The 22,482-nt window shown below is 56.1% G+C and overlaps 2 protein-coding genes across 4 annotated transcripts; one reads left to right on the top strand and one right to left on the bottom strand.

The window, feature by feature from the left end:
• Positions 1 to 1,302: 1,302 nt before the first annotated feature.
• On the bottom strand, positions 1,303 to 8,251 carry QTRT1 (queuine tRNA-ribosyltransferase catalytic subunit 1). Its single transcript, XM_048831473.2, has 10 exons — positions 7,988 to 8,251; positions 7,468 to 7,536; positions 6,105 to 6,243; positions 4,973 to 5,051; positions 4,323 to 4,438; positions 3,630 to 3,768; positions 3,000 to 3,075; positions 2,703 to 2,812; positions 2,250 to 2,334; positions 1,303 to 2,018 (listed from the first exon to the last, which is right to left on the bottom strand). The coding sequence occupies exons 1-10, from the start codon at positions 8,216 to 8,218 to the stop codon at positions 1,866 to 1,868; spliced, it is 1,197 nt and encodes a 398-aa protein (XP_048687430.2). The 5' UTR covers positions 8,219 to 8,251; the 3' UTR covers positions 1,303 to 1,865.
• LOC125627407 (uncharacterized) lies at positions 7,545 to 15,118 on the top strand. Of its 3 annotated transcripts, none has more exons than XM_048831497.2 (4): positions 7,545 to 7,755; positions 13,029 to 13,212; positions 13,947 to 14,085; positions 14,597 to 15,118. In XM_048831497.2, the coding sequence occupies exons 1-4, from the start codon at positions 7,741 to 7,743 to the stop codon at positions 14,874 to 14,876; spliced, it is 618 nt and encodes a 205-aa protein (XP_048687454.1). In that variant the 5' UTR covers positions 7,545 to 7,740; the 3' UTR covers positions 14,877 to 15,118. The 3 variants fall into 3 exon arrangements, with proteins under 3 accessions (XP_048687454.1, XP_048687453.1, XP_048687452.1); XM_048831496.2 differs by having other exon boundaries at positions 7,545 to 7,800; XM_048831495.2 differs by lacking the exon at positions 7,545 to 7,755 and having other exon boundaries at positions 12,798 to 13,212.
• The last annotated feature ends 7,364 nt before the right edge of the window (positions 15,119 to 22,482 follow it).

Here is a 22,482-nt window from a genome sequence, read left to right as displayed (position 1 = left end):
CACCGGGGGGGAGTTGCGTTGGGTGGCTTAGAGAAAGGGGGCCTCGGAGCCAGGACTCCTGGGTTCTTCTGGTACCCGATCACCCCTCCCCGCAGCAGTCCCTGCTCCAGGACAGCAGAAGCCAGCGCAGGGTCCCCATCAGGATGCCAAGAGCACTTACCGTACAGCCCCCTGCACGCACGCAGCAGAACCTCCCGAGCTCGCTGCAGCGCCACCAGGGCCCCGCTTTCGCCAGGCACCTGCTGCCCCCTACTGGCCGACGGGGGAACCTCCCATTCCCAGCGGCTGGCCCCCCGGGGATGCTTTCCCCATGGAACAGATCACAACCTGCTGGGGGGACCCCCCTGGGGCTGGGCTTGGGGAGCGGGAGAGGCAGGAGTGGGGGCTTGGAAGGGGATGGGAAACGCACAGCGCCACGGGCTGCAGCCGCTCCTGTTCTAGGCACCTCGGGCGCTGCCCCATTTGCCCTCCCAGCCTGCTGGGGAGGCAGGGCTATTAGTGCCACTGGACACATGGGGAAACCGAGGCACGGAGACACTACACCACTGGCACGAGATCACACAGAGAGGCTGCAGCACAGCAGGGACTTGAAGCCAGGTCCATGAGGCCCCAGCTGGTATCCTGGGCCCTGCGTCCCCACCCCCGCCCCCAGCCCAGTGCATAGGGACTGGGGCACCCCGTAGGGTCTGTAACAGGCTGCTGCTGGAGAGTGGCTAGATCTTCCCTGAGCTAGATAGTGGTGGGGGGGTGGGGGGCTGGGGGGGCCCACCCACAAGCCCAGCTCAGCTCCAGGCCTCGGCCACGTCAGCAGCCCTCAGGCACCAAACAGGTCGGAGGTGAGCACCAAAGCTTTCCCCAGACAGCACAGGCCCAGCCCTGCCTCCCAGCGCTCCTGTTCGCTCCATGCACCAAGCACTGGTGCTGTACCGCTGTTGAACAGCTGCCATGTCCCACCCCAGAAGTGGCTGCATCTGAGCGCAGGGGCAAAGGACCCCTGTAGAGACCACCCCTGCACCACAGCCTAGAGGCGGATGCTCTTGAGCAGGTTCAGACCCAGCACAAGGGATGCAGAACAGCTCAGGTGCTCCCTCCCACTGTCCAGGCTGTAAGGGGATTTGCCCACCCTTCCATGTCACAAGCAGGCATGTGCCCTGCCATGTAGGTGTCTCTGGCATCCTGCAGCGGATCCAGGCAGAGGGAGGGGGATGTCGTGCACCTGCCAGACCAGACCGGTGTGGAGGGGCCCAGTCTTTGCCCCAAGCCAGCCACACCCCCACAAGTCAACTCCCCACGACAGGCTGATCCATCTCCACTGGCAGCTTCACAGCCTTTATTGGGGGCTGATGGGCAGTGCCCGGCCCAGTGGGGAGCAGAGCACCTGGCTCCGCCTCGTTAAAAACCCAACCGTTAATTACAAACCGTGTACAAAGAGGGGACGGGACAGTAAAACAAAAAGAAAGCTTAAAATCATTCCCAGGCCCCCTTCTTAATGAGCTTGGAAGCTGCTGGGTTTTAACTCTTTTGACCCCACAACCCAGGCCCTGGCACTGCTCCTGCCACGAGCCCGATCGAGGGCTCCCGTGTTACCCAGAACCCTTTGCACAGAGGAGCTCTGTGCTGCAGACTCACCGACCCCCCCTCGTCCCATGGTGGAGACGCTACGAAGAGCCGTCACCGCTGGGCACGGGCATCAGAAGATGGGGCCGGCTGGGCTACAGGTCTGACCCCTCCGACTCCCGGGGTATCTGCTGGGGGCGGGAAGAGCTGGGATAATCCAGGTCAAGAAGAGATTCTCTGTGCTCCTCCAAGCTCATCTTCTTTGGAGGGGACAGGGAGTGAAAAACAACCTCCCCCCCACCCCCCCATCACTCCAGGGTGATATTGACCGAGGCCAGGGCCTCCACAGCCCATGGCGGGTACCGCTCCTGGCTGCCGTACATGGTTCTCATGAAGTCCCGAACGAACTGCGGGAACCTCTGCTCCACGATGCTCTCCCGGATCGACCGCATCAGATTCAACTGTAGGGGAGGGGAACAGATTACACCCTGAACAGCTCAGATACTTCCCACGTCCCCTCCCCACCGACCGGGGACAGACCCAGGGGCTCGCCACACACCCAGAACCCGCCTGGCTCCCGGGAGGAAGCAGCAGCAAATTTAACAGCCCTGCTGCGCCCCCCCCAGCCTCCAGGGCTGTTAACGCCCGGCCTAGAGGGCAGCACTCCGGCGGGTGGCGCCCTGGGGACCCACCTGGTAGGCGATGTTGTGTACTGTGAGGAGGTGCATGGCAACCGTCTCGCTGCGGACCAGGGCGTGCAGGAAGGCCCGGCTGTACCTGGGACGGGGAAACGTCGCGGTGAAGGAGGTGAAGGCCCCAGGAACCGACCCTCCTGGGGCAGCCTCGGAAGGGACAGAGCTCGAGAGACGCATGGGAGCCCCTTGCGACGAGCCACGGCTGAGAGAAAGGCTGGGATCGGGGGTCAGTACCCTGGGGGAGGACAGAGCTGCCCTCACACCCCCCCTCACCAGGGCAGGAGATCTGTGCCGAAGGTGGGGACCCAACGCCCCCCACCCCCAAGCACCAACTCACTTTGAGGTGCCCAGCACAGCAGCTGGCTCCCAGCCCATCAGCGGGGCGAGGTGGCCGCCACAGGGAGGGGAACGACCCTTGCCTGCCCCCCTCCCCCGACCCAGGGCACGCACCTGCGGCAGGTGGGGCAGTCGCAGTTCTCGTCGATGGGCCGGAAGTCCTTGGCGAACTGCTTGTTCTTTACTGGCAGGGAGCCCCAGGGCACCAGGGCTGAGCCGAAGCGCTGGGAGGGAAAGGATCCGGCTGGTCACTGGGACTGTGGCCAACAAGGGGTTATGGGGTGGGGTGTGTGATCCCAGTTACCTGCCCATCACTATGGGGCATCCCAGCAAACAGAAGAGCAGCCCAGGGTGTAGACAGACAGACTGACCCCCCCACCCCCACCCCGTTCCCTGAGTGCAGCCACTCACCGCTGTCCGGGTGGGGAAGACGCAGTCAAACATGTCGCAGCCCAGGGCAACGCAGACCACCAGGTCCGTGGCGTAGCTGGGGGTGGGGGAGACGACAGCTCTGCAAACTGGCCCGTGAGCACATCAGGTCTCAGCCTAGGGCCCCAGACACCCAGCACAAACCTGGGGAACCTCAGGAGAGAGAGCGAGACGACCCAAGGCCCTCTGGAGGGCAGGGTGAGGCACATGGGTGGGGAAGGGGTGTTAGAATTGGGGCCCTGCCCTGCCAGAGTGTGGGCCATACCTGCCAGCCCCCGGGCACCACCCTCTTGGTGAAGGGTCACATGCTCCCCTCCCATGACCCAGGAGGAAGTGGGGTAACTAGGCAGCCATGTTTCGGCTTCAACTTGCACACTAGGCCTCAAGCGCCTGAACCCCCTTGGTTCCCTGCATGAGGCACTGCTGCCCCAGGCACCTGAACCCCCTAGGTTCTGCAGCATGAAGCACCCCAGCAGCAGCAGGTGCTGCGTAGACGGGACAATCCCTGAGCCCAAGCGGAGGGAACCAGTCCCCCGAGATGCCAAGCCCAGCCGAAAGCCCCAGAAGAAGGGGGGAGCCAGCAAGTGGACGCTGCTCGGCGTCGACACCTACCCAACCCCCATGAGATAGCGGGGCTTCCCCCTGGGGAGATGGTCGGTGCTGAGGGTCACCATCCTCCAGAAGTGATCCTTCGCCTCACCGCCGCTCAGCCCCCCGATGGCGAAGCCGGGAACGTCCCGCTGCGTCATCTCTGGGGATGGAAACAGAGCTAGGAAGGTCCCGTCCCTAAGGGGGAAGGGGTAGGGCAGGATCACTCCTACCCATGCCCTCGTGAGGGTCTCCACAGGCTAAGGGGGAAGAGGCAGCTTCTACACCCCCTTCCTTCGCCTCACCCCCAGGGCATGCCCCCATCCCACAGGGTTAGTCCCCTCCAGCAGCTCTAAATCCTACCCCAAAGCCAGCCGGGAGCTTCCCGCCACAGGCATCATGGCCCCACACAGCTCCCACGACCACAGTAGGGCTGGCGAGCCCAGACCCGGCCCTGCCCGGCTTCCTGGCAGCTCTGGAGAGGGGAAACCGCTCAGCAACACAGGTACGGCCGCCCAAGATCGGGCCCGTGCCAAGGAGCTCACGGTCTATCTGGACACGGGAAGAATTACCATTGTCCAGATGGGAACTGGGGCCCAGAGGGAAGCAGGGACTTGCCCACGGTCATCCCAGCCCCCAAGTCCAGCCCATCCATCCCCGGGCTTGGAGCACAGAGACCAGCTGTTACCGGAGGGAGCAGAGCCAGGTCTCCGTTACCTTCCAGACACTTGGTTCGGAGGGCAGGGTCCAGCCCACCCTGGATGATGGCGAAGAGGTTCTGCTCATCGGGTTTGCTGTTGGCAGCAATGCAGCGGTCCAGCCAGCGAATCGACCTGCAATGCACCCGGCCCGCTCAGTCCCTGCCACCCCACAGGAGAGTTGGAGACAGCGGGGCCTCATGGATAAAGCCCTGGACTGGGACTCGGAAAGGCTGGGTTCTGTTCCTGGCCCTGCCCCCCAACCTGCTGGGTCACCCTGCGCAAGCCGCTTCACTGCCCTGTGCCTCAGTTTCACCATCTGTAAAATGGGGATAGTAATGATAGGGACCTGCTTTGGGAAGCACTTGGAGATCGATGGACACACAGCTCAGCCACACGGGGCGGGGGGGGCGAACTAAGCAAGACGGGAACGCCCTCCACTCGCCCGCAGCTGGGACCCGCCGGCGATGAGGCTCCGGCCTGCCCAGGGTTAAACCCACCCCGTGGAGCGAATGGGGCGAGGAGCCTAGCACCCCACCAGGCTCCTAGGGCGAGGGATAAAGCAGGGGGTGGAGGAGCCCGAGTGGGGCGCTTGCTTCGGGAAGGCTCAGCTGGGCATTATCCGCCAGCCATAGAGGTGGGGGGGGGCGCTACAGAGATTGGACAAACCTGTACATGGCTTCCTCCACCCGGGGCCCCGTGACGGTGCTGCTCACCACGTCATCCAGCTGCATCATGATGTCTGAGCCTAGGAAGGGAACAGGGAGAGGCAGCCTGAGCCAGGAGCCTGCGGCAGCTCCCACTTGCCTGGGGAGGGCCCCGCGAGCCAGGGGAGGGCCAATCTCTAGGGGGATGGCTCTGATTCTCTGCCCTGAGCTTCACATCCCCTCCCAGAGCCCAGAACAGGACCCAAGACTCCTGGCTCCCAACCCCCTGCCCTCCACTGCAGCCCACTCCCCTTCCAGATCAGGGAGAGAACCAGGAGTCCTGGCCCTCAGCCCTCCCAACTCTAACCACTAGACCCCACTCTGCTTTAACCAAAGGAAAACCATCCACAGCACTTAATGTCTTCTGTGCTTTGAAGACGTTAAGAAGTGGGGGTGGGGGTGTTATTTACCCACCCCTCTGGGAGCATCTGGCACTTGACGTGGTCTGAGATCCACCAGACTCATTCCACTAAGCCGCCAGCAGACGGCCATGACTTTCCGTCGTTCCCGCCGCCGGCAGGATTCGAAGGAACCAGAGTGACCCGTTCCCTGGTCTCTCGCGACACTGGCGTGGCAGTATTCGAGGCCACATGCAACCCACGGAAGCAACACACCAGGGCTCAGCCCCACCGGGAGCTGGATTTCCACAGGCAACAGGGGATTAGGGTGGCAGAATGTAACAGAAGTGGGGAGGTCTGGCCAGAGCTCACCACAGGGCCTGAACTCCATATGGAGCTTCAATAACCACAGGAGAGGATCTCACTTCCCCACTTCTTCCCCCAGAGCACAGCAACCCTCCCGTACTGCCCCAGGGCACTGGGATAAACACTCCCAGATGAGCGCCCCACCCTGCCCCGGCAGTACAGCACTGGGGTCAGCACTGCCTCCAAAGGGACAGTGCCCCCCACTGAACCCCCACAGCACTGGGGCTGCAAGGGCGAGTGCTCCCTCCTGAGTTACCAGCTCAGACTCAAAATTCCTTTTCTAGGTCGGTCTGCACCTTGGGGATGCCTTTTTAAAGGATGGCCCCATTGTGCACAGCCACTGGTAGGCACCAGGGACCCAGCCAGCGGCTCCCAAACAGCACAAGTTACCCAGCGTGTTCTGGATTTCGATGGATTTCTCCGGCGTCAGCAGGATCTCTTCCCCATTGTACGGAGACTGGAAGCGGACACCCTCCTCCGTCACCTCGGACAGCTCCACCAGGGAGACCATCTGGAACCCGCCGCTGTCCTGCGAACAAGCCCATCGAGAGCTAGAGAATACCAGGCCAGGGGGGGCTGAGATTTAGGTCAGAGATACTGTCTAGGGGTCACAGGTGCAACATAGGGAGAAGGGAGGCTGGATAGCTTGAGGGAGGGGGACGGAGACTCCAGGCCTCTGCTTTGAGCCCACTCCAGGCTGACAGTGGCCCATCTACCTCAGTTGTTCCATAGGCCCCCATCACTGGAGCATCTGAGCACTTCAGTCATTAGTGAGCTTCCTTACAATGCCCTCTTTACAGATGGGCAAACTGAGGCACAGGTAGTCACTGACTTGTCCAAGCTCCCGCAGGGAGTCAGCGGCAGAGCCAGGAATCAAACCCAGACCCCCCAAGTGCCAGACCACCGCCTTCACCACGAGGCCGCTTGCTAGTCATCCTCTCCCAGGTGCTCAGTGAGGCAAATGGTGCTAAACAGCAGCCTCAGAGGCTTCCCCGCTCGCTGCTGGGGGCAAGGGGCCCCGCTGGGGCAGCACAGAGGCATGTTAGCCATGGGCAGGGGCTTGCCCTGCCGGTGCCCTGGCTGACCCTGTAGATACATAGTGCAGAAACCGCTTCAACGTGGGACGTTCCACTAGCACTAAAGGTACACTCTGTAGGCCCCCATCGTGGCCCATTGTGCTAGGGGCTGCACATTATGTATTACGTGTATTACGGTAGCCCCTAGGCCCCCATCGTGGCCCATTGTGCTAGGGGCTGCACATTATGTATTACGTGTATTACAATAGCCCCTAGGCACCCATCGTGGCCCATTGTGCTAGGGGCTGCACATTATGTATTACGTGTATTACGGTAGCCCCTAGGCACCCATCGTGGCCCATTGTGCTAGGGGCTGCACATTATGTATTACGTGTATTACGGTAGCACCTAGGACCCCATGGCTGTACAAGGTGCTGTGCAAACCCTGAACAGAGCAACAGTCAAGAAAAGCCCCAGATAAGAAAGGGTTAACACAGGGGAAACACACCGGGGCTCCATGCTGCAGCCCAGCTCTGAAATGTCCTGGCACACTGCCCAATCCGGACCACCCACCCTGCCCAGAGGGGCCCCCGATTCACCCCCCCCCCAGAGCCAAGCTCCCATGAGAAGCTGCCAGAGTGCCTGGCTTCCAACCTGCTCCCCCTCTCACCACCAACCCACGGGGACCAGGCCTCTGAAACCCGCCTCCTCGCCCAGCCCTGGTGAGCCCCACTCACCGTGAGCAGGTTCTGTTGCCAGTTCATGAACCCGTGAAGGCCGTTGGCTTGTTTGATGAGCTCAGGCCCCTGAGGTGGGTTTAGAAGGGTGGGAAAAAGCTTGGTTAGAAATTTGAACACAGGCCCAAGGATTCTCCAGAAATCAGAACTCCAGAAGCACCAGCTAACCCCCCCCCCCCCCGCCGCAAAAAACAACAACAACAAAGAACAGGCTTTTACATCCACCCGACAGACTAGGCCGAGATTGCAGGGACAGGGACACTCACTGACCTCATGACCACGTGGCAGGTGAGCAGGGAGGGTCAGACAACCACAAGCCTCACTCATAGCCAGGTGGAAAAGTGTGGGGGGGGAATTAGACCCCTGGGTGGGGGGGGCGGTTGCGCACCGGCCTCACGCCCTAGGGGGGGTGGGGGGGGCGGTCGCGCACCGGCCTCACGCCCGAGGGGGGGGTGGGGGGGGGCGGTCGCGCACCGGCCTCACGCCCGAGGGGGGGGTGGGGGGGGGGGCGGTCGCGCACCGGCCTCATGCCCAGGTGGTAGGTGTTGCCCAGGCAGATGCGGCAGCCCAGCCCCTCCAGCTGCCGGGCCGTGATCCCCTTCATGGTGCCCTGCGTGCCCACGGGCATGAAGACCGGGCTGAGCACGGGGCCGTGCGGCAGCCGCAGCTCGCAGGCCCGGGCCTTGCTCAGCCCGCACTCGGCCACCACGCGCAGGGACAGCGCCGGGCCACGGCTGCTGGGCGCCGCCATCTTGGCCGGGAGTCACGTGACGCCTCCCTAGGCGCCACCATCTTGGGCACGGTCACGTGATTCCGAGCCGCCCTCGTTGCCTGGGCAACGCGGGAGCGGGGGTCGCAGCGCAGCTGTCATGTTCAGGCTTCAGCCTCCCCACTAGGCCCGAGCCCCCTCGTGCCCCAGAGCGATACCCCCCCTCTGACCCAGGCCCCCTGCTCCTGCCCCGAGCCCCCTCGTGCCCCAGAGTGATACCCCCCCCTCTGACCCAGGCCCCCTGCTCCTGCCCCGAGCCCCCTCGTGCCCCAGAGTGATACCCCCCCCTCTGACCCAGGCCCCCTGCTCCTGCCCCGAGCCCCCTCGTGCCCCAGAGTGATACCCCCCCCTCTGACCCAGGCCCCCTGCTCCTGCCCCGAGCCCCCTCGTGCCCCAGAGTGATACCCCCCCTCTGACCCAGGCCCCCGCTCCTGCCCCGAGCCCCCTCGTGCCCCAGAGTGATACCCCCCCCCGACCCAGGCCCCCTGCTCCTGCCCCGAGCCCCCTCGTGCCCCAGAGCAGTACCCCCCCACTCTGCCCCAGGCCCCCTGCTCCTGCCCCCCCATGGCCCGAGCCCCCTCGTGCCCCAGAGTGATACCCCCCCCAGCTCTGGCCCAGGCCCCCTGCTCCTGCCCCCAAGGCCCAAGCCCCCTCGTGCCCCAGAGCAATACCCCCCCCCACTCTGGCCCAGGCCCCCTCCTCCTGCCCCTCCATGGCCCGAGCCCCCTTGTGCCCCAGAGTGATCCCCGGCCCGCTCTGGCCGAGGTTCCTTGCTCCTGCCCCCCATGGCCTGAGCCCCCTCGTGCCCCAGAGCGATTCCCCCCCCCCCAGCTCTGGCCCAGGCCCCCTGCTCCTGCCCCCCATGGCCTGAGCCCCCTCGTGCCCCAGAGCAATACCCCCCTGCTCTGCCCCAGGTCCCCTGCTCCTGCCCCCCATGGCCCAAGCCCCCTCGTGCCCCAGAGCGATACCCCCCCGCTCTAGCCCAGGTCCCCTGCTCCTGCTCCTGCCCCCCAAGGGCCCAAGCCCCCTCATGCGCCAGAGCAAAACATCCCCCACTCTTGTTCCCCCCTGAGCATCCAAGCCCCCTTGTAGCCTAGAGCACAACACGTTTGCTCTAGCCCCCCAAAAGCAAGATACTGCCTTAGAGAGAAATCACCTCCCTAAACCTTATTAGAAAGCAGCTGGGGTTGGTTGGGGGGGCCTAATAAGGGGCAGATTGAATTAGGTGTGGCAAGGGTCAGGTGTGAGGAGTCAGGTTGCTGAGTGAGGGCGTCAAGGCTCCTCATATATAGGGCCAGGGGTGGCAGCTGCAGGTGTCTGTCAGGCAGGTGTAAAGGGAAAATAGCTGGGGGGGTAAGTAAGGTTTAGTTTTATTTTTGCTTGGGTGGCTAAGGTTTCTACGTAGGCTCTGCTGTGCCCCATAGAGGAGTGCAGGAATATTAGTCAGGTAGGGGGCTTAGTGGGGTAGGATTGGTGTTAGGGTATTTTTCTACAGCCCTAGGGTTATGTGTTTTTATTCCTGCTGTGAATAACTTCCAATACTGGGTGTAAGAGGAGGCCCATTTTGTGTGGACTGCAGCTAACTACAGGACTAAAACTTGGGGCAGCCCTTGCAATGAGGGATGTCTGCCTCTAATCCTTCCTAGAGGGAGATGGCTGGGTGTGTTAGTTATGACTGATGACCTTGTTGAGGTAGGGACTGTCCTGACAGGGAGGCTGGTGCTCTTCCTTAACCATGGCAGGTATCTGGCCCTGCAGCAAGGTGGGAATGGCATAGCCTCTGTGCCTACCTAGATCAGGAGGTGGTGAGCAAGAGCCCCAAGCGTGTACAATAAGGGAGGGTATTGGAAAGAGCCTGCCAACTTCTACTCTCCATCTTGTAACACAAGAGCATGGGGACAATTAAAATGCAAAGTGGCAAATTCAAGATGGATAAGAGGAAATACACTTCCAACTGCTGTATAATTAAACCGTGATATTTATTGTCCTAGGCTGTCATGGAAGCATTAAGTATTAGATGACTTTGGCAGGGTTCTCTGGAGTCCTTCTAGCCTGTACCTTTTGGTAAAGGTTTTCAGAAGGGCTCTAAACTTCATGATTTTCCTTCGCAGCAACTAGGTCTGGCTGCTGTTGGAGACTGGCTAGCGAGCTACATGGACCTGGGGCTGAGCCGATCTGGCAGCTCCTAGGTGTCTTTTCTTGTTAGTTGAAAAGTAATGGCCTGTTGATCTGTGTTTGTACAGTGCCTAGCACAATGGAGGCCAGGTCCATGGCTGGTGCTCTGAGGTGCTGCTGCAATAGAAATATGTGGTAATATAGGGGACTAGACAGTAAAGGCAAATGTGGCTTGGGGCGGGCTCTGCCTGCTGGCCTGGATATGGGGTGTGGTGTGAGTAGCAAACCTCTGGACAGATGAGCTTTGCAAGCAGAGGGGGCTGGGTGTTGTGCAGGAGGTGCAAACTCTGTTCATGCTGCATGAGCTCTGTTGCTAGAGCGGCTGAGCACCTCCAAGGAGACAAATCCAGCACCTTTCTCCCACCACCCTGAAAGGCACAGACTCCATAGCCCAGCTGTGCCAGGCTGCCGCCATGGCTCCAGAACAAAAAAGGTTCCCCCTGGCAGTGCTTTGAGTGTGTGTGGGGGGGTGCATTTCTAGGGAGGTTATGGCAAGAATGTGCTGCCCCTGTGTGCTAGAGGGCTCTGTGTGCTAGGTGCTAAGGATACCTAACGAGAGACTGAGAGCCTGACTGAACAAGGAACCCATTGCTCCCACTTCACAGATGGGGGAATGAAGGCACCCAGCTGATGTGAGGTGCTCAAGGGAGTCTATGGCAGAACCAGGAATCCAATCCAGCACCAGAGTTCCAGCCCAGCACCTCAAGCATGAGCTTTCCTCGTAGGCTGAGCTCTGGCCCTTCATGAATGGTTTCCTAGCAGGGCTCTGTCTCGAGTGCAGCAAGAATCCGTAGGAGAAGCCTGGCCCATTTACTGGTCTGAGCTCCCCTGCGTGGGCTCCCGAATGGAAACCAATCGAGGGCTGTCTCTGTAGCTAGCAAACAGCCAGCTGGGAAATCTGGGTAATAGATTTGATCTGGTGAGGGATTTAATTAGTTCTATCCAGAAAGCCGGAGGTGGGGAAAAGAGAAAAATAATTAGCTGCTGGCCCATCACTTATTTTTATGGGCTCCCTTGTCACCTCTGCAGTTCCATCGTTCTGCCTGTTTAGCTCCGGTAATACCTCTCTGCAGCCACAAGCAAAACCCCAATTGTTTTTCTTGTCCTTTCGGAACACTGTGTTCTCCCCTGCACAGCAATTCGGTCTCTGCCAAAGTGGTGCGTTTTCAAGTGAAACCATGGACTCTGGCTGACAAGTGGGTTAAATTGCCCACTGTGTGGGGCATCACGGACTCTCAGGTGATGGGGGTGGGGGGGGACGACAAGTCTTCTCCTTCTCCAGTGCTCAGTTATGCTCCTAGTCGCTGTGCAGCGTTGAATGTGTTGTACTGGCAGGAAGCAGGGCTACCTGCTCTGTGGAAGGAGAAAATATCAGGCAGCGAGTGCCAAAGGCAGGATGTGGGGCTAGCTGGACCAACGGTCTGACCTTGTCTGGCAGGTACAGGGCAGAGGAAAGCTGCCATGTGTCTATCGAACTGAGCTGCTGTGAAATACAAACCAGGTACAATCTGGCCAGGATCACAGAATCTGCAATTCTGCGACTACTAGGCAAAGTGGGGGTGGGGGTGTGAGCATGTAGCATTGGTGGAGGCCCTGCTCTGCAGGGTTATCAGTCTTGCTGAGTATGCAGAGAGAGGTAGCTCTTGACCCAGAAACCCTGAGCTGCGTTTCTGGAAGGGCTGAGCAATTAGGGAGCGAAGCTGCCAGAACACCAGGTGGGTGGGGGTGATGACCCCAGCTGGAGGCAGAGGGGACCAGGACACTGGAGATCTGGGTTCTAATCCCAGCTCTGCCACTGAGTCTGCGTGACCGTGGACAAGTCACGGAGCCTCTCTGGGCCTTGGTCCCCTCCAGTGGGGACATCCCTATGTAGACTGAGCTTGTTGGGGCAGGGTGTGACATGAGGGGGCCCTGATAGCTGTCTGAGCTCTTGGTGGTGTGACGGCATGCCCTGACACCTCTTCAGGCTGTGTAGGTGGCTAGCCCCATGTGTTGCTTTGGGGTCACTTGGGTAGGGCTGGAAACCAATTGCCGTGAGGGCTGCATGCCATCCTGAAGGCCTTGTTTAGCATCAGACCAGGTGTAGCCCAGACAGCAGCAGGATCACCACAAGGGGTTCCCACCAGTGGAGTGTGTGTCCTGTTGTGTCCCTGGGTGGGTGGTTGGCAGCGGGGATCGAACCTGTGATCTCTGAATCTGAAAGCCTGAGCTAAAAGAGCTCACCACCGCTTGTGTAGGTTTGGGTGCCACACAGGATTAGGAGAACATCCCTTTAAATAGCTTGTGAGCCCACTAGGGGTGCTCACTGTGTTGTAGGGGCTTCCCTAGGCCAGATGGTGTAGTAGGATGTACATAGCCAGGCCTTGTATCTCCATAAACATGGGCAGATGGTCCCCATGGTGCCTGTGTGGCTTCTGCGTAGGGGGTTGGTGCTGGGTGAAGCGCGAAAGACCCAACACCTGCAGCCTGCTCCACTGGCACAGCCAGGATCACCTCCACTCGCATGCCAGCTCATAGACCTTCTCCCTGGAGTATTTTGAAGGGTACCAGCTACGGGCTCTACCCTGAGGGTGGGGAGTTGTGCTGGCCCATTCCACCCTTCTGCTCTCTCTCCAAGCCGAAGATGAACGTGGTGCATGCTTTGCGCTCGGAGCGCCGGGCTGGGCCGGGAGTGGAGGCGATGGAGCGGCCGAACCTGCGGGCAGTGGATCAGCTGAGCCCGGAGATCAAGGTGGAGAAATACGTCCTGCTGAGCCTCGATGGAAAGCTGCTGGGGCCAGAACTGAGCCGGATCCGGAGTGGTAGGGCCTCAAGGGGGGAATTTGGGCCTTGACCCTGCTGGGGCCCAGTGGATCCTGTATTGTCTCTGAGGATGAGCAGCCTTCACCTCTTAGGGACCCTGTGACCCCAAGTGCCTGCCAAGATTTGAGCCGAAAAGAGACCGACCCTGTCCCTGAGAGCACCCAGCCTAGGCAGACCAGGGGTGGGAAGGGAACCAGCAGCTCAGAGGTGAAGTAAGTTTTTCCCAGTTCATAGAGCCAGGAAGAGATCCCTGAGTCCCAGGCAACCCCCAAGGAGAAGCTTAGAAGTGTCTCGGTCGAAGATGACCATGGTGCTCCGTCCAGCTTAGCTCTGCGGTGTTGCTCCCATCAGACCATTGGCCTGTGGTTTCACCAGGGCCCCAGCCCGGCACAGCTCCCCTTCTTTGACTGGGGCACCACATACCTTCCTGCCCCTGGCCGGGCCCAGTGCCTGGGGCAGGGTGTCAGCACACAAGCCTCCTTTCACTGTGACTTGGTGCAGAGGGTCTGGAATCCCAGACGCTCGAGTGTCATCAGTGACTTGAGCCTCTCCGTTTTCCTTCACCCACATGGGGGGGTGCTGCTTGCCCAGCTCTCTGACCAAAAGGCTGGTGGAGTCGGTGGCAGGACTCGTTTCAGAGCCAGTGCAAGCGCATTAGCTTTAGGGCACTTTCCCATGGTGGCCCTGGGCCAGCATTACTGGGCTGACACCTCCCTGTCCTCTCCATGCTCAGAGATGGCTCTGCCCCTGGAGCGCCTGGATGTGGAGCTGCCCCAGGATCTGCCCAAAGGCTACCTCTCGCGCCAGCGTCGCTCCCTGCCTGCCTTCCCTTTCTCTCCTGCCAAGAGCCCCTGCAACTCTCCAGGCCTCAGGTAACTATGGGATATTGGCTGCTCCTACTAGACCTGGCATGCAATATAGCCTGTTGCCTTGCCTTGACCCAGGATATACAGCCTGGGGAAACTGACTCCCAGCATGCAGTGCTTCCCCTTGAGCTGAGCAGTCAGCCATTTGGCATTGCAGTGGCCTATTAATTATTTAGTAGGCACAGAGCCCCAGCCGTGGACCAGTTGTCCGTCGTGCTAGGCACTGTACAAACAGTCCTTGTTCCAAGGAGCTGACAATCTAAGGAAACTCATAATCACTCAGATGCCACTAGGCTGCATGCTGTGACCATGCAGAACTCCATGAAGCTGGAACTTGGAGCCCCCTTGCTCCAGAAGGCCCTGTCACTTGAGCTCGAGGAGAATCTCCATTAGCTGTTTGTGCTATATTACACAGCAGAGCAGTTCTGGGCCCATCCAGTAGGAGGTGGTGTCTATTCTGGAAGCTGTGTCCCTTAGCGCTTTGGGGAGGGCAGGCTGACACTTCTTTCTCTTCCAGGAGCCCCAGGAGGAGCACAGAAGCACTGTGTGCTGGCCACTTCCCCTTGGGGCTCAGTCAGCTTGTGACAGGGATGCAGAGTCCTGGGGTGCGAGCCCCTGTGTTGGCCTCTCCTCGGGGCGCAAGAAATCCATCTGCACAACCCAGCGTTTCCCCAGCCAAGGTCACTGGCAGCAAGACCAAGGCAGGTGAAGGCCTATGCCACAGCCATGGGCCCCGGATGCAGCCGGAGTCTGACAGGAAGCAGCAACAGACAATGGGTGGAAAAGGGGCCTGCTAGGAATGACTGGTGGGGCAGGGGGTGGTGGAGGGGACATGAGTCCTGCTCCTGGCTGGGCAGGACTTGTATCCTCTGGGAATTGCTGGTGTCTCAGGGAGGGGGTGGAACTGTACTCGAGAGCCAACTGTTTTACAAACCCAGCAGGGGCCGTGAGTCCTCCAGGCACAAAGGGCCTGGCTGCACCCAGCCCTGCTCCCCTCTGCAGTTAATGTTGTAACCAAAGAAATCCTAAATAAAAGACACTCTGCACTGTGAAGGCTCCTGGGGGCTCGTCCTTGTTCCAGGGAACTGCTTTAACTCAACCCCCCGCTGGCAAGAGCAGGGGCCAGGCCCTCTATTGACAACAAGGCCAGCTCTGTGCCTTGAATACTGGGTGTTACAATAGCACTGATGGACCCAAACAGATGTGGGGGGACAATGACACTGTGCTGGGCACTGTACAGACAGTGAGACTGTCCCTGACCTGAAGAACCTCAGTCTAGAGAGACCAGTGGTGCAGGATGGGAGATTCTTCCCATTTTACATGGGGGAAAATGTGGCACAGGGAGTTAGTGGCAGAGCTGGGACTTGGACCCAGGTGTCCTGAGCCCTAGGCTGGTGTTTGAACCGGGGGGGGGGAGGGGGCTCTACCTTCTGTTGGCTTCCCACCCCAGCTCTGGAATGTTTAAATCCAAACCACTTTGTTGTGTTAAAATAAACCATTAAGACCGTTCTATTCCTATTCCATAGAACAGCTCTCTTCCCTCCTTCACCTGCTACTAGAACCTTGACTGGTGGGTGTAAACTAGGCTTCCACTCAGCTTCTGGTTAATTAAGGGATGTCTTACAGGTACCAGCAAGCTAGTAATTAGCTTTCCCCTGGCTAATGGCACTTACCGCACTAGAGGGAGCCAAATGAGTGACTCCAGGATGTGAGCAAATATATTTCAATGTAATTGATGCTCCCCAGGGGGCACCCCACAGTTTTGGGGGTAGTATCTCCCCATCACCTGCTAGCAGGCAAAGTCTTATCTGTGGATCAGCTCCCTGAAACCACCAGCCTCTGGCAACCCAAGCATGGCTTCACAGGCCTTGCTTTCTATGGACAGGTTAGCAGCTGCTTCACCCTAGCCACTGCATCCTTGGAGTTTGTCCCCTGTAATGTCCAGCCCTGTTCTACTAGATTCGCGCCCCCTCCCCCCAGAATGACCAGGCCTGCTGTTCCCAAAGGAATAATACACAGCAGCTTGTTGGATTCCATTCAGCATCACCACTTTGCTTAACGCCCCAGCACTTAGCCTTGTTTTCACTATAAATGCATCTAACATAACCAAAGAACAGTGGCTGAAGGAGGATATTGGAAACAGTGGTTACATACAAAACAATGACAGGTTTCAGAGGAACAGCCGTGTTAGTCTGTATTCGCAAAAAGAAAAGGAGTACTTGTGGCAACTTAGAGACTAACCCATTTATTTGAGCATGAGCTTTCGTGAGCCACAGCTCACTTCATCAGATGTGTACGGTACACATCTGATGAAGTGAGCTGTGGCTCACGAAAGCTCATGCTCAAATAAATGGGTTAGTCTCTAAGGTGCCACAAGTACTCCTTTTCTTTATACAAAACAATAACATCCTCTAGAGACCGCACTTAACTAGCGGGTTAACCACCTCTCTAAAGATGCTCGTCTCGTCCAAAGTCCTCACCAGTGTTTTCAATCAAATCTGGTTGAAGGCCATTTGTTCATGGAGAAAGTTTGCTGTCTGGCTCCTCTGGAGGGTGACGGGGTGTGTCTTTGTCCTCCAACTATATTCAAATGAACTTTGATGTGCGCATCAAGCTAGGGTTCCCCTGACCTGCTGTCTTTCTGGTTAGTTTCTTTCTGAAGTCCCCACTGACTCTTCATTAGCTATTTGACTTGGAGTGCTACTGGTTGCCCATTAGAGATCAGGTGGGTGAGGGATCTTTTATTGGACCAACTTCTGACAGTGAAAGAGACAAGCTTTTGAGCTTACACAAACTGCTCTTCAGGTCTGGGAAAGGTACTCTGCATCATCGCTAAATACAAGATGGAACAGATTGGCTAGCATAAGTAGCTAACATATTCTAAGACCCGGGTCAAACTGAAGTGACCAGCTAACACCTCTGCAGTCACTGGACCCCCCTGCCCCTCCCCCCAAAAGGGGGGATGGTTAATGGATTACAGATTGTTGTAATGAGCCATAAATCCAGTGTCTTTAAGTCCTTGATTTGTAGTTTCTAGCAAAGTTATGAATTTAAGCTCATCTTTTGAAGGACAGGCCTTTGAGGACAAGGCCTCAGAGGTGAGATATGGAGTGATTGCTCTGTGACCAGGGTTCACCCACAGGTGATGTGGGGTTTGTGTCTTTTATTGCTCCTCTGTGCGAGTTTGTTTCAGAACATTGTGATTGTCTTGTTTCACCCATGTTGGGGCATTTTGTGCACTGGGTGAGGTATGTTGCATGTTAAGGTAGGCATGTGTAGGAGCCATAGATCTCGAAAGGTGTGTTTGGGGGCTGGGGGATTGATCATCCTAGCAGTGGAGATAGGGCTGCAGGTTTTGCATCTGTTCTGGCAGGGTCTGGTGCTGCTTTGAGTTGGGGGGCAGGGGTGGGTCCTGGTCTGTGCAGAGATTGCTTCTGGTGAGGAGGCTGGGGGGAGGTGTTTGAAGGCCAGAAGAGCGGGTGTGGGAAAGATTTCTTTCAGAATGTGGTTCTCATTGAGTATGGGTTGTAATGGTTTAATGATACCCTGTATGGGCTCCAGTGTGGGGTGGTAGGTGACAACTAGGCATGTGAGGACCTCCTGAAAGAGTTCTGGGTATGAGCCTGAAAGCTTGTCTCCTCAACAGACATGGGTCCAATGGAAGGTGTTACCTCCCCCACCTTGTCTTTCTAACATATTTTCTATTAGAGACCTCCCATGACGCTCTGTAAATACCAGGCTCTGGAGTCTTGTAACCCTTATGCCCTCTACTGATTGGCACCAGGAGGTCTGGGTCAGGCAACCTCCAAAGAAAATACAAGGGAGAGTCACAGCAACCTACCCCCCTCTCCCCTGCTAGTGGCTCTGGGGAGATCTGTGTTCTAGTCCAGCTTTGCCACTGACCTGTTTAGTGACCTCGGGCAATCGCTCTGTGCCTCAGTTTCCCCTCCCACCCTGTGTCTATTTAGATTGTGAGCTCTTCAGAGTAGGACTATTTCTCACTGTCTGTGCAGCACCTGGCACAAGGGGCCCCCGGTCATGGTTGGGGCCTCTAGGTTCTAAGATGATATAAATACTAAATGTGGTGCGAGCTCTCGAGTTGTGCTGGGAGAGCGCTACAAAGCAGTGCCTGAGTGACTGGACTTGGCTGCGCAGAGGAACGCGGCGTGTGCTGCAAAAGGTGCAGGCAGCCTGGTTAGCCAACCAAGATTCAAGCAATAACACACACGTAATAACCCAAGTCTATTCTGATGGTCCCAGAGCCCATGGGTGAATCGCTTGCAGGCGGAGCGGGTGTTCCTGAGGGAAACAGGTTGGGAATCTTTCTGCAAAACTTTTTGGTGGGGATATGGATTCCTCAAACCTGTTCATGACACGGGGCTGCTTTGGATGAATCTCCTGACCGTTGGCAAAAGTTTCCAAGTGTCCATTTTGTGTGGGCATTTTTTCCCTTTAAATATCCAACTCCTGTTTGAAGCGACATTTTGCTTTGAATTCCAACCTAAGCAGACGAGAAACAAAACATTTGGCCTGACCCCTGCCAAGTTTTTTGTTGAGGCTGCAGCAATTTTGATTCAAACTCTTGCAAATACTTGCCTGCCTGGAAAGTTTCCTGCCCAGCTGTAGTTGAGTTTGGGGCAGTGTAGATGGGGGAGCAGATGTTAACATGATGCCCAGGACGCTGCTTATAAGAACTGGGTTTCTTGCGTGGATTAGAAGGGGCAGATCCTCCCAGCTGGCTGTCTCCTCTTTCCGTAGGAAACTGGCTTTATTTTCTCTCTGGGGCTCATATTGCATGTGCAGAATAACTTTGTAGACCTTTTTTTCTCACAAAACAGATTTTTAGTAGCTCCCACTCTGCTGCCAGTTCTTGGGCCTGATCCTCAAGGTTGTTGGGATTTGGGTCCCAGCTACATTAGACCCCATCCTCACCTGTGAACAGCCAGGGGGTTGAGCTCGGCTGGGCTGCTGCAGCTCCTAGAGCCTGCGTGAAGGTCCCTGTGCAGGAAAGAACTTCAGCACTTTTGGCTTCATTGTGTCTTGAGCAGATGCTTTCCTGAGGTGGAGTCACCTGTGGGCAGAAGCAGGCATGAGCTGTGTTCGATGGCAGGGAATCTGGCTTGAGGCAAACGTCCAGAGGAGAGCAGGCCCAGCCACAGTCTGATGGTGTTAGGAGATGCTGGGAAAACTTTGTCTTCAAATAGGCCATTTCTCCCTCAGACTGATATTTGGGCCTAGAGTGACCACCTAGCAAGTGTGAAAAATCAGGGCAGCAGTGGTGAGGTTTATACTTTGCTTATATAAGACAAAGCCCCTAATAGTGGTATGATCCTGATCATATTGGGACATCTGGTCACCCTCCTGAACCCCAGAACTATCCCTCCCCTGAGACAAATCAACCTTTAAAAAAATTATCGTTGAAAAAAGCCCAGCCAGAAATTTCTCTTCTCTTCCTTCTTGGGGGTGGGGGGGAGAGAATTAGCAGAACCTCCATGAAGTCTCCTAGTTCCTTTGCCACTGATTTATGTGGAAAGTGCCCAGAACCTGGGGTGATGGGCAGTTGCATGAAAATCCTGGACTTGATGGGAGTGGCCAGAGTACACCCCTGGTACTTCCTCCAAAGGGAAAAACCGGGTAGAGCCAGAGACTCTATTAACTGTCCCAAACCTTTGTATGTGGATTTAGGGTTGGCCAGTGGGACTGTGCGCCTGTCTGGAACATGGACAGGGGCTAAGTGTGCAGCTTCTCTGCAAAGCCCACGAGGAATCTTGCTATTTCCAATCTACCAAGGATGCATGGGGTGGGTAGCACTAAGCCTGGGGACAGACTAAAGTGGCACCAGGAGCCTGCATGTGGTCTCTAGATGCTACTGTAATAACTCTGACAAAAATAGAATGCATATAAAATTACCAAGTTTTAAAATGTTCTGGCAAATATTTTGAGTAGGGTGAGAGATTCATGTCCCTCTAAGCGTGACACTGCTGAACCATGCATTGGGGAGATTCTATACAGGGAAATATAGTAGCTTAATGGTGGGCTTCTATACAGGGCAATATGATATATGGGAGGGCAGCTTCTCTATGGAGAGCTATCCCACCACAACAGGGGATGGTTTCTCTAGGAAGAAATATGGTGTCCTCATGGTGGGTTTGGAAAAGTGGCATCAAAATTGTGAGCTTATACAGGGAGAAATAATCACAGAACTGGAAGGGACCTAGAGAGGCCGTCCAGTCCAGTCCCCCACACTCAAGGCAGGACTAAGTATTATCTAGACCATCCCTGATAGGTGTTTGTCCAACCTGCTCTTAAAAATCCCCAATGATGGAGATTTTACAACCTCCCTGGGCAATTTATTCCAGTGTTTAACCACCCTGACAGGTGGGAAGTTTTTCCTAATGTCCAACCTAGACCTCCCTTGCTGCAATTTAAGCCTATTGTTTCTTGTCCTTGTTAAGAACATTTTTTCTCCTACCTCCTTGTAACAACCTTTTATGTACTTAAACTATTTTCATGCCCCCTCTCAGTCTTCTCTTCTCCAGATGAAACAAACCCAGTTTTTTCAATCTTCCCTCATAGGTCCTGTTTTCTAGATCTTTGATCATTTTTGTTACTCTTCTCTGGGCTTTCTCCAATTTGTCCACATCTTTCATGAAATGTGGCACCCGGAACTGGACACAACACTCCAGTTGAGGCCGAATCAGCGCAGAGCAGAAGAATGACTTCTCGTGTCTTGCTTACAACACTCCTGCTAATACATCCCAGAAGGATGTTTGCTTTTTTTGAAACAGCGTTACACTGTTGACTCATATTTAGCTTGTGATCCAGTATGACCCCCAGATCCCTTTCTGCAATACTCCTTCCTAGGCAGTCATTTCCCATTTTGTGTGTGTGCAACTGATTGTTCCTTCCTAAGTGGAGCACTTTGCATTTGTCCTTATTGAACTTTTTTCCTATTTACTTCAGCCCATTTCTCCAGTTTGTCCAGATCATTTTGACTTTTTATCCTAACCTCCAAAGCACTTGCAACCCCTCCCAGCTTGCTATCGGCCGCAAACTTTATAAGTGGACTCTCTCTGCCATTATCTAAATCATTGATGAAGACATTGAACAGAACCAGACCCAGAATCGATCCCTGCGGGACCCCACTTGTTCTGCCCTTCCAGCTTGACTCTGAACCACGGATAAACTACTCTCTGGGAACTATTTTCTAGCCAGTTTTGCACCCACCTTATAGTAGCTTCATCTAGGTTGTATTTCCATAGTTTTTTTTAGAGGTCATGCAAATTGATTGCTTAATTATTTGCTCCATTATCTTTCTGGGTACAGAAGTTAAGATGACTGGTCTCTAGTTCCTCGGATTGTCCTTATTTCCTTCTATAGGAAGATATATGGTAACAAAAAATTAAAGAAAAAAGAACAGGAGGACTTGTGGCACCATAGAGACTAACCAATTTATTTGAGCAGAAGCTTTTGTTAGCTACAGCTCACTTCATTGGATGCATAACGTGGAAAATGCAGTGAGGATTTTTTAATACACCCAGACCATGAAAAAATGGGTGTTTATCACTTCAAAGGGTTTTCTCTCCCCCCACCCCCTCCTCTCCTGCTGGTAATAGCGTCTCTAAAGTGATCACTCTCCTTACAATGTGTATGATAATCAAGGTGGGCCATCTCCAGCACAAATCCAGAGTTTAACAAGAACGTCTGAGGAACAGTGGGGGGGGGGGGGGAGGAAAAAAACAAGGGGAAATAGGTTACCTTGCATAATGACTTAGCCACTCCCAGTCTCTATTCACTATTTCCACTTTATGCATCCGATGAAGTGAGCTGTAGCTCACGAAAGCTTGTGCTCAAATAAATGTGTTAGTCTCTAGGGTGCCACAAGTCCTCCTGTTCTTTTTGCGAATACAGACTAATACAGCTGCTACTCTGAAAAAAATTAAAGGTATCTTCCACAAGGAGACATACACTAATACATGGCTGGGCTAAATTGAATGCGCGTTCTATCTGAGGCAATACGGTAGCCGATCTCCTCTAATACCTCCTCCGTCGAGTGGGGCGGGAAGAGGAACAAAGAAACCAATCATGATGAGGCACACTGTGATTGACCTTCTGATCACGAATCAGATATGGCTTCTCTACAAATAGCACCCAACCTTTCCTCGAGAAGCCCGCCTCCCCAAAGAATTGGATGGTGTGGTAGAGTGGCAGAAATTCTGACCAATGGAGACAGGGCGGAGTGAGTTTTTTTTTTCCAGAGTGCGTCCCTCTTAGATAGAGCGACAGTCTTCCCCTCCAATGAGAAACCAGAAAAAAGATATTGGGCGGGATCTAAAAGCGCCGCCTTCCTCGACAAAGTCACGAGTGAACTCCATTGGGCGGAAGAAAAGAGTGACCGGAAAA

This window comes from Caretta caretta, chromosome 20 (assembly GCF_965140235.1).
Source record: "Caretta caretta isolate rCarCar2 chromosome 20, rCarCar1.hap1, whole genome shotgun sequence".
Taxonomy (NCBI): domain Eukaryota; kingdom Metazoa; phylum Chordata; order Testudines; family Cheloniidae; genus Caretta; species Caretta caretta.
The sequence above is the reverse complement of the archived record's forward strand: the minus strand, read 5'-3'. Positions and strand labels throughout refer to the sequence as shown.